This window comes from Egretta garzetta, unplaced genomic scaffold (genome assembly GCF_000687185.1).
Source record: "Egretta garzetta isolate BGI_Z169 unplaced genomic scaffold, ASM68718v1 scaffold91, whole genome shotgun sequence".
In the NCBI taxonomy this organism is placed as follows: domain Eukaryota; kingdom Metazoa; phylum Chordata; class Aves; order Pelecaniformes; family Ardeidae; genus Egretta; species Egretta garzetta.
The window spans coordinates 1,609,339-1,625,652 of record NW_009258661.1 but is presented as its reverse complement, the minus strand read 5'-3'; the positions used below and the strand labels follow the sequence as shown (position 1 = coordinate 1,625,652).

The following is a 16,314-nucleotide window of genomic DNA, read 5'->3' as shown; positions in this document are numbered from 1 at the left end:
CAGCACAGGCAACTAACATTGTCACTACAAAAAAAGTTCTTAAAAGACAAAGAAAAGCTTTTCCTTACCCAGAGTATCACATTTGTCGTGCGCTCTACAAATATCCTGTCTGAAAGCAGAACAGACCTGACACATTAATTTTCAATGCAGCAGTGAGTTAAGGTACAAGCACAATAACAACAACATCCAAAAGCAATTCTTGGTCCTCCAAGGGACCTTCTCACGCTGGTTTGCCACATCGTCTAGTCAGAGTCTGAACCAACTCCCTACCATAGCCAGAGTTTTTCATCTTACATTGAACCCATGGGCAGACTTTGGACAGTCCTGAACCTCTCAAAGTCATCTACAGCTATGGTGGACACATTATCCCAGTTCTGCTCACAATTACGCGGCTCCCACAGTTGCAAATGTCATTACACCCGCAGCAAAACCCAAACATTTCCCATAGCTGGATATGTCCCACGCTCACAGTCTCTGGCACACAACTGGCTACAGTCTTCATGAGAATATTCACCATACCTGGTTACAAGCACGGCTGTATCGTGTTGAAGGTGACTTCCTTCAGGGTGGTTCTGGGATTGCTGCCATTGGCAAAAGTTTTTTAACGTTGTCTGGGCATTGTAAGATATTGCAGGACCGTCCTAATAAAGCAATGCAGAGAAAGCAAGTATTTTAATTATTCATTGCAATGCTCACTACAAACGCCACTGTCAGACAGAAGGTGAAGAAAATCACTTTCATTACCTGTTCATTATGTATCACGACCAATTTCACGATAACAATATTAATTAAATTTCCAATACTTGGGTCTTTGTAGATAGAAGCCACCTGGTTAAAAAAAAGAAATATTCAGAATTATCGCTAACATTCAAGGACATCAAAAATTAAGACAACACACACACATTTTCCATTTCACAACTGTTTTTCTCCTGAGCTGCTCTGCTGCCCCACTCAGTGCTCTGATGCTACTTGGAGAGACCTCCTGCCAGAAGCACAATTTTAGAAGGAAATAAACCTGCTGGTATCCCAGAAACCCAACATTTCCTTTAGCTTTAGCACACATTTCACCCAATTACAGGGTCATTCTGCTCTGAGCTACAATGATCACCAACCAAGGCTGCTCAAAAGCAACTTATTCTCTCAAGTGCCTCATTTTGACATGCACAGATTTAGACCACATGTTCACTGCACTTCTACCCTCGAATTGGATGAAAATCCCCCCAGTGACACAACTATGCTGGATACTTGCTTCCAGTCACCTTCCATCAACAGAGCTGCCTGTTTGGGGGCTGCACTGCTGCATCCCAGTACCAGCAGCTACTAAAATGCTTGCCCTCAGCCTGGAAAGCCAACCCTAGCACTGTGCTAAGGATCAAGGTGACCACAGGCTCCTTCTCCTTGCAACAGCAAGGGAAGTCAGGCAACCGCACAACCTACTAGCATCAGTCCCTTGGGAGGCACAGTCCCCGAAGCACCTTTTTAATTTAGCTGCTATTTCACATGGGCTTAAATAAAGAGTACAGCATGTGGACTAAAAGGGCCAGTGATATTTCTCGTGCTGCCTGGGGTTCGGAAAGCTGGAAGGGAGAGGTGTGGAAAGGGTTAAGAAACATGATGGGTCTGGGAAGGAAGAAGACTCCCACCAGTGTTCCCCAGCCAAGTTTTACCAAGCTTTACTCTAAAGCCAGCATTATCTCCATGCCTGGCCGAGGCAAAATGACAGTATTCTATATGAACACAGCACAAAGGGTGCTCTATGACCACTAGAAAACAATCCGTGGATGGATCTACACCCCCCAGTTGAATACTCACTATTGACATCAACGTTAAGACATAGTGCTGTAGGTTGGCTCCATGGTAGGCGACCATCCTGCTGTCAGCCACCACCATCACTTCCACAAACCGAGGGTAGGAGAGAAACCGCTTTGTTCGTTTGTGGCTCTTCTTTTCGCTGACGTTCCCAGTCTTGTTGCTATCTGCAGAGAACGAATTCACTTCCAGGCTGTGCTTCAGCATCTCCATGTCAGACAATATGCTGCTTTCTGCCCACTGTCTTCTCCAGTGTTTCCGCTTGTTCTTTTTGTGACTGTGTTCATGATCTACGATTAAAAAGCAGACAAAACCATAAAGTACCTTCTGGAGTGAATAAAGTTAATACCACGTTATGCCAAAGTACATATTTACTTCAGCGAAGAGTTAGCAGGCTTGTTCGAAAGAGCTAACCAAACCAGAAAAGCACGCTGTGGAAGCCCATCATGTAATCCAGCATCTAAGGTTTTTCTTAACTTTTAAAGTAATCTTATGGAAGCCAATGGCACTTAAAGGTGGACATTCAGGCAAAGGCTTTCCTGCAGCAGAGCCATCTCCTTGCCTGCGCAGGAGGGATGGAGCCTGGGCTGCAGTTCAGTTTAACGCGGTGCGAGCCCAGCGATGGTAATCAGCCACCGCAGCGGCAGCGTGAGGATTCTGGGCACGTCCAAGGTGGCCAGGAAACCACAGGAAACAAAGGTCCAAATCCTGTATTTCTAACTCAGGCATGAAGGACGGCAGGATTTGGCCTTCATAGTGAAGCAATTATATATGATTTATTTCTGTCTCTAACAATAACATGGCTGGGCTTCAATTCCCCCCCTCCCTTTATTATTCTGTGCTACGGGAATGAAAAGGTCATCTAATAGCACAGCTGCCACTGGCTAAAGAATAGAATTCAGGAAGTTTCACATATACTGCTTTTGATATTCAATTAGGCCAAACATAAAAGCAGCCTGAAAATATACTCCATGCTGATACAAAGACGACAAAGTGAAGAGGGAGAACAGGCAAATAAAACATATGGAACATGTACAATTAAGATTTACCATCTGATTAGTATGTAATTATAGCATTATTTAAACGTAAGAGCAAAATCAGTCTTATTTGATGCCACTTAATTTTTAATCAGTCCATCATAGGAAGTAGCTAATTGAATGTGATTCATCCATGAGAGACTGTTCGCTTCTGCATTTAATATAAAGCCAGATCTGAACTACTTATCTAAGACTCCAGGCTACGACCCTCATGCTCTTTGTAGCCTTGGTTTAATTTCGTCACGGTGGTGAAAAATATCACATTTCCTTATCTGACCCACTGAGTGGGTTAGAGGAAGCATAGTATTAGGGAACAAAGGAATATTCAATGCTCAAACAAGATTGAAACGATAGGAAACTTCCTAGCTATTTTTCCCATTTAGTTTCCTTTTAGGATATTTTGTAGTAATTTAAAAAAAAAAAATAAAAAAATTACATTCTCTAATATCAAGGCAGGCAAAGAGGGCCGGCCAGTTTCTACCTATCTGAAAGATACTATCCTCTTGCCCTATGTGTGAATAGGCAAGAGAGTATTTAAGAATTAAATCCCATTTACTCTGCACTACCTAAGTCCTATGCATTCCCATTTCTTGGTATAGTCCAGACCACCTTAATACAGCAGAGAGTCCGCAGTTATTCGAGTAAGAATTTGAGAAAGCCAATGGCATTTGTAGTTATAATTGGATTGCCCTAGTTCCTCTGCACTAATCAATGCCCTTGCGTTGGCAAGGTTGTGCTCTCATGCTGGCAGAGTTTTGTGGGCAACCGTGACATTATCCCGACTCATTCAGTGCCAGTCAGTGCGGGAAGCCAACTGTGCATACAAATAACTTAAAGGTGAGAAGACAACCAGGCCGCGGAGAAAGTACCAACCTCAGCCCTTTCCTCCTCTCTGCACCCTCAGCCAGGCACTTAACTTTCCCTTTTAAATAACTAACTTCCAAAAGAAGCGGGCGCTCAAGGAAAAATGCGTTAAGGATGGGGAGATGCTCAACGGGGCTCGAGCGAGGCGGAGGGCAAGGCTGTGGTGTGAAGGCAGAGCCCCGCACCATCCGCCACCTCAGCTTCACAGAGCCCCAGATGGGACCACAGGGCTCAGGGGTCTTCTCCAGCCAGCCTCGCAGGGGGAGGTTAGACAGCAAAAGAAGAGGGAAATGCAAAGGAGTCTTTGAAGAGACGCCCGTTATACAGGAGATGTCATCATCCCTTCAAAAAACAACATGTTTTTTTCCAGGTGTAAATTCACTCCAACGCTTACAGCCCGCTATTTGAACAAGTCACGTATATATGTTTGCCGGCCTGGTTACTGTAAAACCAAGCACAAGCAAGTGGGGATACATTGCATGTAAAGCCACTCCTAGACTTTGAGAGTAGTGAACTGTTATCTTCACCCATCTTTCCTCCATATAACTACACTCAGAGATGGTGCACATTCAACTGTAAAAAATTAAACACTAATGGCAGTGCACTGGTCTCAACCCACCCATAAAAGCCCCACCAGTGTTAATGGGAGCTGCACACAGGCACTGCCAGTACTCCACGTGCCTGATGCTGGTGATAACTCGCTCCCTTACGACAGCTACAACAGAGATGCTTTTATTGAATGGTGCAGCATGCTCCCATTTAACCAAGCAGAAGTGAAAATCTCTCACATTACACAAGAAAACTGCAATTTTACAGCGACAGTTTCCTACTGCCGCATACAGCACCAAAAAAGGGTGTGATATTTTTCCACCTGGCTTTGCTTTTTTTCCCTATTGTGTTAATACATTAACAGAAATCAGGAAGGAAAATGGTTTGCTTGGCAAGCTCTCAATCTCTGCAAATGACCTGAAAAACATCTACCTACACATGGCAGTAATTGGATGGGTTTAAGTAACAAAACATTTTCTTTAATTTGCAGAAAAAACAAAACCCCAATGAGTAGACAAATGCTTTAAAACCACGCAAACTACAGATCAATAATTCAATTATTAGGCAAACCTATGCACAGATTCAACAGTCAATATTCGTTTAAGAGGTGGCTAAAAGGCTGCTGGAATCACGTCCATTTTACCACTTGCTTTACTAAGACAGTCTATGGTGTTTGCACTGTCTTTAGACAGACCCGGAGGTATATATTCATTTTTTTTCTGCTTGGTTTCTTCTTTGTTATGTGGGACTTAAAAAGGAGACTCGGTCCTGTGACAGGGATATTCCTTCCTGATGGCATCTTCCCGCCCATGCCATTTATCTTTGCTTGCGCAAGAAGCCTCAGCCCAGAGCCCAGGACTTGGGATCTATCCCAGGGGAGAGGGCAGGGGAGACTCAGGCCCTACGTGACTACTTTGCCTGCATGAAAGGGTAACAGGGCAGAGCCAGGGACTGCTTTTGAAATAGTAGGTATTGTTATGCTAAACCCAAAAATTAAAAGAAAGACTGATCACTTATCCCAACAGTTCTAATCCTTTCCATTTCTACGTTAACTTGTCCTTGAAATAGAAAGCAATTTGCACAATTAAATAAGACATGTGACAATGCAAGCAACTCCAGTTCAGCTCCAAGTTCAGGAGAGCTGCACATAGCAGGAGCTAAAAAAAACAGAAAGAAATAAAAAAGAGAAAGCAAGGGGGGACAGGAATCTATTTCTTAAGCTAATAACATTAACAGTCTCTCCCTGCTAGAAAAGGAGCATGGTCCTTTCAAACCAACTTACTATCCTACGTTTTCTTATGCGTGACCTAGGCTTTTTAATGCAAAGTTTGCTGCTCAGGGTTGGCCCATAACACTTCTAGACCTGCTCTGATCTGACTGCACAGATGATAAAACTATGGTTTGGAAGTTATTTATTTATTGCACACCTCCACAACGCAGATGAAAATGCAGCTGAGCTCCCTCCAGGCAGTCAGTCGGCATGGGACCTGCCTCCTTCAACTCCAGCAGGAGCCACAGCAGCAAACCCTGCCCAAATGGCTTGGTACAAGCTCCGGCTACAGTCGGCTGACCCAGATTTGCTGCCTGTAGCTGGTACAGCTGTGGCCATTGAAGTGACTGCCATCACTTCAAAAAGAGGGGCAAGAGGCAAAATGGGGTTTCTTCATGCAATAGGTCAGACTGGCTGAAATCAAACCACATTTTTAGGCTCTTCTTGACAGGAAATGGGATGGAAACTGGTTCCTCTTTAGGACGAAAAAAAAGTCCTAAGCTTGACCAAAGGATTTTTCTAGCCCTGGGTCTGTTTTAATTCTATATCGATAAGTTTTATATCTTTATCTATCTTTTCATATATCTACAGATATATCTCAGATGAATTTGTATGAGGGCAAATTCTGACCTCTTACTGTGGGTGTGCAGCCAGGGATGGTAACGTAATGGGGGAGCAGCGACAGCCTTGCTCTGGGCCACACTGAGACAACCAGTCCTACGAGCAGGACCGATCCTGCCTTCCCTCTGGATAGCTCCTTGACTGTGCATCGGAGCTGCTGCTGTAGCTAGAATGGCAAAATCAATGACCTACATGAGAAGGGAAATGAAGGATCTGGGCCAACCAGGATCCAAAGAGAAAGGTATTCTGCACTAAGGGTAAAAATGAAAGTTAGCTCGCTTTATCTAATCTCCAAAATGGAAAGCGTTCAAATGCAAATCAATCTGAACCCACTTAACAGAGAGATCAACTGCAGTTTCATCAGCCTTCATTGGCAAGGGCTGGACAGAACTGCATAGATCAAACTTTCATGGCTGGAACTACTGAAAATGCAGTAAAATATCAGACCTTTCACAGGTGCCACTATTAGAGCAACATGAAGGAGGGAACCTTTAATTTTCCACATGTTCATACTTCCCTTTGAATTAGGAAACAATCTGAGCTCAGAAGAGTTCCCTCCCAAACTGTTCCAGGCAAATCAAAATATTTGGCTTCTACAAAAAAAGTTTTTTTGCTATTAAGAGAAACGCTTGCATGAATGGCTCATAAGCCCTCATGACCCAGGCACACCTGCTCATTAATTTTCTCACCTTCCTCCACTTTGAATTTTGCACATACACTTTACTAAGTAGCTTCCTAGATGTCCGACTGGAGCAATGTCCAGATCCTCAGAAAGGTCCGTGTCCAGGAGCGCCTGTTGCTGAAGTCAGCTGAAACACAGAGCCTGGGATTTGCATTTGTGATATGTGAAAGTACTCTAAGGCCAGCAAGCAACGTTATAGAGCCATGAGCAGTTTAGACTGGCATGAAGACCAAAATCCCACTGCAGCCTGTGCACCAGAGCAAGCAACGTGGTGGCTTTGGCTATGGAGACTCCATCCTTGGAGGTGCCAAAGCTCAAGGTGATGCTGAGCCCACCTATGTCTTTTGGGGTGATCTTGCCTTTCTTCCTGCTGCTTGAACCAGAGTGCTCAAGAACCACGGGCTTGCAGTTAGCACCAATCAACGTCCCTTAGTAAGACAATGTTCTCTGCTTTTCTACCGTGCAAACACCAAAGACCACACATACTCTAGATGTTTCCTTTCCTGATGATGTATGTGAGAATGCATTCCAGCTTTAAAGATTTTTTTCTTCTGCCTAAGGTAAAAAGTTGTATGTGAAAGCTATCAGTTTTGCACAGTAGACAGAAACTAGATTAATGAACAACACAATAAATTGCCTCTTTAGGAAACCAGATAGTAACACGTGAGCTGAGCATGTGGCGAAAAATAATTCAAAATTGTCTTACTATAACTAAATAACCACATCTCAACTGCAAGGCACAAAAGCACCACTGAATTGATACAAAATTCATTTAAGGTGTGGCTGACAAAGTTACAGCGTTGAAAAATCAGTGATACCAGTTCCATAATCCACTAGTTCAGAAGAAAAATAAAGTAGCCCTGCAGAATGACAACCCCCCACCCCCCACAAACCAACCATGGCAAAATACCCTTGAAAACCATCCTGACCCTGCAAGGGTCTGGGCACTTTGCTAAAGCACATCCCAGTGTTTCACCTATGAGCAGATACACATCTGAGCCAGGTCGTTGGTCAAACCAGTCCCAATAATACCACAGGCATGCTGACGTACACTGGTGGCATTTTGGCACATCAGGAAAACAGCCAAGGCTGCTGCCTTCTGCACTACCTGGGCTAATTGAACCGATTTGCCTGCAGAACTCCGGAGGTTGAATTTGCTGAACTCAACTTCTGCCTTGCAAGCCTCCTGAGCACCCAAACTCCCGTGCTCGTTTGCTTGCTCTTAACGCAACTTTCAGCGTGTAACAGTCTCAAGTACACCAACACGTTATCTGTGCTCTTATCTGGCGATACCTATGAGGTACCGCGCCAACAGGAACAACACTGAGATCACCACATCTTTGTAGTGACACTCAGTAAAAGATGAGAAAAAATATCCTATTGGAAAGAAAAAGACCTTGCCTAGCAGTTGGCCACAGGGATGCTGGTAATGACAATACACGCACATGGGAAGAGCAGTCACAGAATAGTCAGCCTGTTTATTTTCAGTAGTATATGCCATGGCGTACAGATAAAGAGCACCAAAGCGATACCTCCCCGCTTCTCCCACCTGCCCTGTGCTTCAGCAGACGTCCACGCAATGTAGAAGTAGTTGCACAACTGCAAGTACATCCATTTTGATTTCAGGAGACTAGTTTAACTCTGTTGATTTCCCACGTCTAAGTTGCAAAACAGTACCCAATCACTATTCATTTGTTTAGACATAATTTTGATCTTCCACCATCAGGGAATTAAACTTTCTTGCCAGATGAATGCTTGATACATTTTCAATACTAACAGCAACAACAACAACATGCATGTATCTTGCTTATAACTCACATTGAGAAATTTTCACTCAAAACTGCAATTATGGGATCTGTATCATTAGCTGTGATCAACTTTTTTTAACTGAAGTCAGTCTAGTATCTTCATAGAATCATAGAATGTCTTGGGTTGGAAGGGACCCCTAGAGGTCATCTAGTCCAACCCCCCTGCAGGGAGCAGGGACACCCCTAACCAGATCAGGTTGCTCAGAGCCCCATCCAACCTGGCCTGGAATGCTTCCGGGGATGGGGCCTCCACCACCTCTCTGGGCAACCCGTTCCAGTGTTTCACCACCCTCATTGTAAAGAATTTCTTCCTTATATCTAGTCTAAACCTACACTGTTTTAGTTTAAAACCATTACCCCTTGTCCTGTCACAGCTGGCCCTACTAAAAAGATTGTCCCCATCTTTCCTATAGGCCCCCTTTAAGTACTGAATGGCTGCAATCAGGTCTCCCCGCAGCCTTCTCTTCTCCAGGCTGAACAAGCCCAACTCTCTCAGCCTGTCCTCGTAAGAGAGGTGCTCCAGCCCCTGGATCATTTTCGTAGCCCTTGTTTCACTTGCCAACACCCCAGCAAGATAGCACAAACATTACAGCTTGATCCCTTTCCCAAGTCAGTATGGGAAAAGCTTGTGTTTGACGTCCCAGGCCCATTTAACCAAGAACTAGTTGGCTGCTACTGTGCTATTACCTCAATAGGAAGCCAGAAATAGAATTAATTACATTAGCATATGTCACTTGTGACGTAACTCTCTCGTTTGCTGTTTTAGGGAGGGAAGGAAACCTGAAATAATTACTATCTGACTCTAAATTACAATTCACTTCCTTAAAATGAGAAACTTTTCTGAGGGAAAGAACGAAGTCAATGTTTTACCCTGAGGCCAAAAGCAAAGCTGACAGCTTAAACAGACTTTTGAAAGAGCTCAAGGATTGCTCAACCTGGAAGCAAAGGCTTAGGAAAATCTCCCCGCAGATCTTCTGCAACCCCATGGTTACGTGAGACCCAGCAGAACAGAATTTGCCTGAAGACCTGCCTGGAAACTAGACACCTAGAATGTGAAATACTGCTGGATGAAGGACTTGCAAACCAAAATAAGGTCACAGCTGGAAGCAAGACAAACAGCCCAAAAGAACTTGCAAAAATACAAAAGGGCTCTAGACCAACAGCTGGACTGCAAAGGACCTGGGATTTCACCACAGACTGCTCACAAGGGTACACTGAGTCCTGTGGAAAAGGCATTCAACATTTCTGCATCGAAACTGCTATAAATTGAGAATGTAATACACATTCTACAGACTATTTATATGTATGATATTTTCCACCTCTGGCCTGTGTTGCCCCATTCCCCACCACTGCCAATTCTAACACGGGGTATACACCTCAAAGCCCAGCTCAAGGAGCAGCAAGAGCTCATCACCCACTTTGTGCCAACAAGAGTTACATGGAAAGGGACAAAGCCAGGCTGTAGCCACAGTGCCAGACCCTCAACGCCCAAGAGCTCATCACCCACTTTGTGCCAACAAGAGGCCACGTTACATGGAAAGGGACAAAGCCAGGCTTTAGCCACAGTGCCAGACCCTCAACGCTTTTCCCCCCAGGTCACCTCCCTGGTCACGACACCGATAACACATTAACAAATCCACACCCTGACAACCTCTACCCAGCCACCCTTTCCCAAGCACGTGGGGACGCAGTGGCAGGACCATCTCCTTGGGTTGTGCCATGGGTTCCCCGATGACTTCCCATGCAGCTGGGTGGCACCAGGAGAGAGATGACAACCATCTGTAAGGGCTGAGTGGGCTGGTGCTAATTATCATGCAGGAACAGGATTGCAGTCTCTGAGCTGGCAGCACCAGGCATTTGCTTGCTCAAGACACAGGGCAGTGCTCCTCTGCTCTGGTGGCTCCCCAGTGTCATGTTTGGTGGGAAGGGTTGTTACAGTTATGATGAAAGGGTAATCTATTACAAATTACTCATTAATGCAACTGAAAAATCAGTGACATATTACTGATTATGCCCCGTGTCACACTAGCTCGGCGGCAAGACTTGGTTCGTGCTGCTGATTTGTCTTGTGTTTTTTATAGCAACCTTCTCAAGATAACTTACAACACACCACTTCTTTCCTCCTCCTCACCCAGATGAGTTCATGGGCCTGGCCTTTTCGGAGCTGCTGTGCCTGGCTGCACATGTGCTGCCTCCCGAGTAGTCAAACTGCTTTAACGCCTTGCAACTAAATACCCAGTTGCAAATTTGAGACCCTTCTGCATCCATTCCTGGCAGGTACTGAGATGTGCTAAGCCTCCAGGCTGTGTCCAGCGGCCATCTGTGCTGGTAACGCTTGGTGGCTTTCAGAAAGTAACCTTGGCAGCCGAGTCACAGGGCTTTCCCACCCACCAGCTCTGCGCAGGTACGGTCTGCTCTGTCCTGTACTCCTCTGAGCCCGCTTCCAAAAACCTCACCACTGCAGCATGAATTGCTGGAAGGCCTCTTTGCTGGCTAATGCCCTTTGGCTCTCCTCCAGAAACAGAAAAAGCTCTAATCATCTTCCTACTAGTTTGGCACCATCAGAGTGTTATTGCTGCTTCTGCATGAGGAGTTTTGCCCATGGTGGATATTCCCGCTTTAAGCACTCTCATTAAGGAGCCAGGACTTTGTGCAAGATCCTCACACGCAGCCCCAGAGCCCGCACCAGCCTCAGGACAGGCACGGCTGACTGGCAGCAAGTCATGGGAGCAGCTAACGCTTGCTACATATTCGGTCCTTGATTTATTCATCTCAGCCACAGATGGGTCTTGAATAGAAAAGATTTATGAAAAATGAGGTGAGAACAGGGAGGTATTTAACTAACGAAGCTGGGAAGGAAATGGGAAGCACAGATCAGGAGAGCAGAAAAGGGAGCGCGGTGGGAACAAAGTAGGAGCTGCCCAAAAGAGCTCATCCAGGAGCCCTGCACCAGGGTTGCAGTAAAAGCTGCAAGGAATTTGCAAAGTTTGGAGCAACGAAATAGCTGAGCACACAGCAGCAGTGGGATGATGAGGAAAGCCCAACTCTTGCATTTATACTCATGGCCAGAGGGCAGTTGTGGCTCAATGCCACCAAGCAGGTGGAGGCCACGTCTCTCTCAGAACAAGGGGTGCCAAACAGGCAGAATGATTGGATAAAATTCAGTAAAAAGGCTAAAGCTATTCCAAAACCCAGCAAAACTGGAAAAGGAGAGCTGCAGAGAAGCCATTAACCAAGATATACGTATAAATGTATCAATGACAGAAACACGGGAACCATGAGAGAAAGAAGAGGCAGCAGAAAGGGACACAAGATGCAGAGCAAGAGGTGGCCTGAAGTGGTTTATTTAGGTGATGACCAGAGGCAGTGTCCAGTTGGCATCTGGAGCTGGACATCTCTCTGCAGGACCAAACTTTTGGGGTTTCACATGGAAACTGGTGGGTAGGGCTCGCTGGCCTGCTCCTGGCAGGAGGTCAGACTGGATGGGGGGGTGGGACAGCTTCTGCCAGCCTCCCGAAGTCGGCCGGTATGGCCCCGTGGTGCCGCAGGATGCAGCTATGTGCCTTTTATCATCGGAGTCAGATTGTTCCTCTGTGGAGCGCAGGAAAGCTCCGCTCTCCAGCTTTGCGATGAGCTACTTCCTTTTTCTTTTTTTTTTAGAATCAGAATTTCTTTTCTCTTCCTCCTCCACCTCAAAAAAGCGGACATTTAATAATTTGGATCGGAAGAGCTTGCTATCGTGAAGCAATGGGTGGTAGCGGTGCTGCACCTAGTGACATCATGCTGTCAGCCTGGCCAAGTCTTCATCCCGTCAGGGCTATTCAGTCAAACACAACTAATTACTCTGCCAGGTCCTCGACCAGATGCCAAATTGATTCACGGTACTAACTAAAAGAAGGGAAGGAGGAGAAATTGCACCATTTCCTATGACTGAAACTACATTAACCCGTTACCCCAAGGAAAACTTTGACAAAAGTTTTTATTGCGGCTGTTGAGCTATACGCCAGACGGCTGAAGTGCATTGCCAGGAGACCCCGGTGTTGTGCTGTGAAAGTTCATATGCAGAGCCCAGTTTGCATTTGATATCCATCAGCGTTCAGAGGAGAAAGATCTTTTTTCAGAACATCTGCAGAGTATCTTGTACGTCAGAGGACCTAAAACTGTTATCAGAAACTGCTAATTAAAACTTAACAAAATCAAATACCTGTTTTTCTAAGCTGACCTGAGGATGCTGAAAACTAAGAGCAACACCAGGGAGACCGCTGGAAATGAAAGCTTTTACTCAATCTGTCAGCCAACTCACAAGGGAAACTTTTCCCGGACACTGCAAGAAGCCTGTAATTACATCATCAGGGCAAGGGCACACTGGTACGTTGCTTATTAATCATTTTCCAGGAAGAATACTATCAGAAAGCCATTCTTAATAGCACCACTGCCCAGCAACATGGGCTCCCTTACTCACTGCAGGGTGGGTACTTAGGATTTCCCTCGCATGAATTTCCTCTTTGAGGAAATTTCAATCCCTGCCAGAAGCCTGCAATGCAAACGCACCTTTTCACATGTTCTTCTGACAAAAGGCCAATTTGCACAACACCCTACAGCTATAATAAACTCTCAAACTCTCACAAAACCATTCTTCTCTGGTAGGAGTGACAAATGCAGCCCATCCAAAACAGTGAGTACTGCTGGATTTTGCATTTTCCCCTCTGCTCCAAAGACACGAGAGACGCCTTCTCTCCACCAGATGTAACCCCAGGGGGAACACCAAGGTTCAGCACTGCCCATGCCACCCTGCACTTGTTCCTTAAATAAAGCGACCAAGACTTGTTCACCATATATGTATGACCAAAGCATCATTCCCCTTCAAAAACCTGGACAATGGTAAAAGGGAGGAGGAGAGATGGAAGGAAGAGGACAGGAGGACAAGTAAGACTGTCATGCTTATCAAATACAACCCTTAAGCTTGTATTTGAGAGGTGAGACCTCCTCCCTCCACTACACAAAGCAACTGAGAAGAGCAAAGAAACAAAGACAAGCCAAAGGCAAAGCGTGTTGGAAGAGAGAAGGAGATATACACCACATAGGTAATACCATGGATGGAGTATCATTCTTGTGAATCGTGATCCAGAAGAACGATACCCTAAATAGAAGCTATGACACGTGTAAGTGGGGTGAAATACAGCGGACTGTTATAACTGCACAGAATAAAGTCCACAAGCAAATATCAGAGCCCTCCCAGCTACCTTTGATTCAATGAGTCCTGTGATCTGCTGCTCCGTTCCTCCAAGGGCTACTGATGCAATGTGCCAGATTCCGTGTTTCTTTCCAACTGTTCTGAGTCTCCTGCATCTGATCTCAAAGAAGGGAGCAGAAACAGCTGGAAGAGAGAAACCAGAATGGCATAGTCCAGCAGCAACCCTTGGAAGAACAAACAACGACAGCCTTGTGAGAGGCACCATTGTCCCCCAGCACACATGTTTGCATGTGGACACATATCCACATGTCTTCTAGAAGGAACGCATGTTGCTAGTGCATCAGCTCTGGCTGGTCACAGAGCACCAGAGCGTCTTCTGACTTAGCATGCAATCAGTGCAAGCTGAACAGACCAACAGCTCAACAGCACGGCCATGATCCACAGTTATGGGTGCCAAACGAGTCAGACATACTAAATGAGGTCTAAGTTTGGCACCACACTTCTCCTCCAGTGGTACCTTTACTCCCTGAGCAACTCCATCTACTTTGCAGCACATGAGTGGCTCGCAGCCCGCACAAGGGAAGCCAGTCAAGGTCTACTCTGTTTAGGCTTTAAAGCTCCTGTAGATCCAGCTGCAGACCAAAGGAGGAGGGCAAAACAGCAGGTGAAACGGGAGACTGAAGGAATAAGCTTCTTCAGAGAGAACTTTTGCTGCCAAAGGAGAGGATTAGTCGTGAAAATCAGGAAGTCAACGAAGCAGAGAGCAGCAGGAGGCCACTGCAGATAATAGAGACAGTAGGAGCAAAGCTATTGCTCACCAAGGCACGTGAAGGGGAGATAAAAAGGCCTGTGCTCTTTCATATGTGCAAAGACTAGAAAGAGGGAGCGAGGAGTTCAGGGAGATGGTGCTGGTGGAGGAAGGGCCACTAGGAAAAAAAGCCTTTGAAAATGAACCATGGAAAAGTGATTAATAAGGGAAGAACTGTCAGGGTTGGTGTTAGGACCTTCTCATTTCCACTAGAAAGAAGTCAGTCATTGCAATGCACAACCAGATTTGGGGAGGGAAGACCAGGAGCACAGCAAGACCAAGCCAGAAGGATATCATTTAAAGGACAGAAACAGAATTTCAGACAGAGAGCAAATCACATTAGGATGGTTAGGAATTACACGTAGGAGAGGACAGAAAGCAAGTTTAAAGGCTCATGGGATATTTAAGGCAAGACAGCCCAAAAGATCTCTTGCCAGCCTTACAGCAGGGATGAAATGGAAACCATAACATTTTTCCTGACTGCAACTTCCTTGTCACCGATTACTAGAAAGCTCAGGCGCACCACGTCTCTCCAGGACAGCAGTACCACCGCCAGCCCAGCCCTAGCGTATGCGGCACGGTTTCTAGAGGGGTCCCTCAACTCCACGTCCCTTCTGCCCTACACAAACCTACTAATTACTACAAATTAGTTCCCTTTCATCTGTGCCAAGTCATCAAGGGCAGTAACAAAACGAGTACCTGGAGTATCGCAAGTCTGCCTGTCCCCTGAAGAGTTGGTTGGAGGTATCCGGTGTCGGTAGACTAGATGTGGTTTATTGTGTTCTTCTTCATACTCCTGTTCTTCGAGCGATAGCAGCGGCTCTACGAAATAGTCCCCATCGTCAGATTTGAATGTGCCCAGCTGAGAGGGACCAGAGAGGAACAGGCGATCAGCTTCGGGCGATGACAAACCACGGAACAGGACTACCCACCAAAATGAGCAGTTAATGAGGGAGGTGTGCGAGTGCCCGGTTCTGCAGCGACCCCTGTGAAGGCATGGGCTGGAGCTCCAGCTCCGATCACACCACTTGCACCCACACCAGGCTGCCCTGCTCCCCACAGCCATCCCGCTGGAACGTATGGAAAGCAAATTACTAATCTGTAGGCAGGCAGCACAAGAGGGGGATGTCTGCCAGACCCCATCCCTATGCCAGGGACATTTACCAAGCCACCCCTGCCCAAGGAGAGATGGTCCTCCAGTGTGCTGGAGGCCTCAGTGCAACCCCATTGCATTGTGCTGGTTTGCATGCAGCAGTTCTCCCTGAGACAAGCTTTAAACCCATGTGCAAGGACCAGAGGGAGGTATCTGGCCAGTGAAATCCCTGCTTATGGGAAGACACCAACATTCCCAGTTGCATGTGACTATGAACATGGGGATTTGGTGGGTAAATAAAAGATATCCAAGATAAAAAACATCCTGTGGCCACGTTAGACTGGAAAGCATGAGCAGAAACTGGGAGGGAGACCTGCCTGGCCGTACACACGTGCACTAGGCTGGGTGAACTCACCCAGGAGAGCTCCTGGATGAGATGGAGGTCAGTAGGGACCTCCCAGGGGAGCACCTGGGACAGGCACCCTGGGGTGCTAGAAGGTACCAGGGCAGACGGAAGGGTCAGCCCTGCTGGGAGCTTCTGCTCCTCCCTTTGCCGATATTCCCCCCGCACAAGAAGGG

General features: G+C 46.1%; 1 protein-coding gene across 1 annotated transcript in view; it reads right to left on the bottom strand.

Moving 5' to 3' along the window:
* The window catches only part of ADAMTS9 (ADAM metallopeptidase with thrombospondin type 1 motif 9), a 90,232-nt gene that overhangs the window by 68,567 nt on the left and 5,351 nt on the right, over positions 1 to 16,314 (bottom strand). The window contains exons 3-7 of the mRNA XM_035903798.1: positions 15,342 to 15,566; positions 1,813 to 2,099; positions 745 to 828; positions 520 to 641; positions 69 to 109 (exon numbers count right to left, since the gene is read on the bottom strand). Coding sequence (XP_035759691.1) covers positions 69 to 109; positions 520 to 641; positions 745 to 828; positions 1,813 to 2,099; positions 15,342 to 15,566 — 759 coding nt within the window. The remainder of the gene's footprint in view (positions 1 to 68; positions 110 to 519; positions 642 to 744; positions 829 to 1,812; positions 2,100 to 15,341; positions 15,567 to 16,314) is intronic.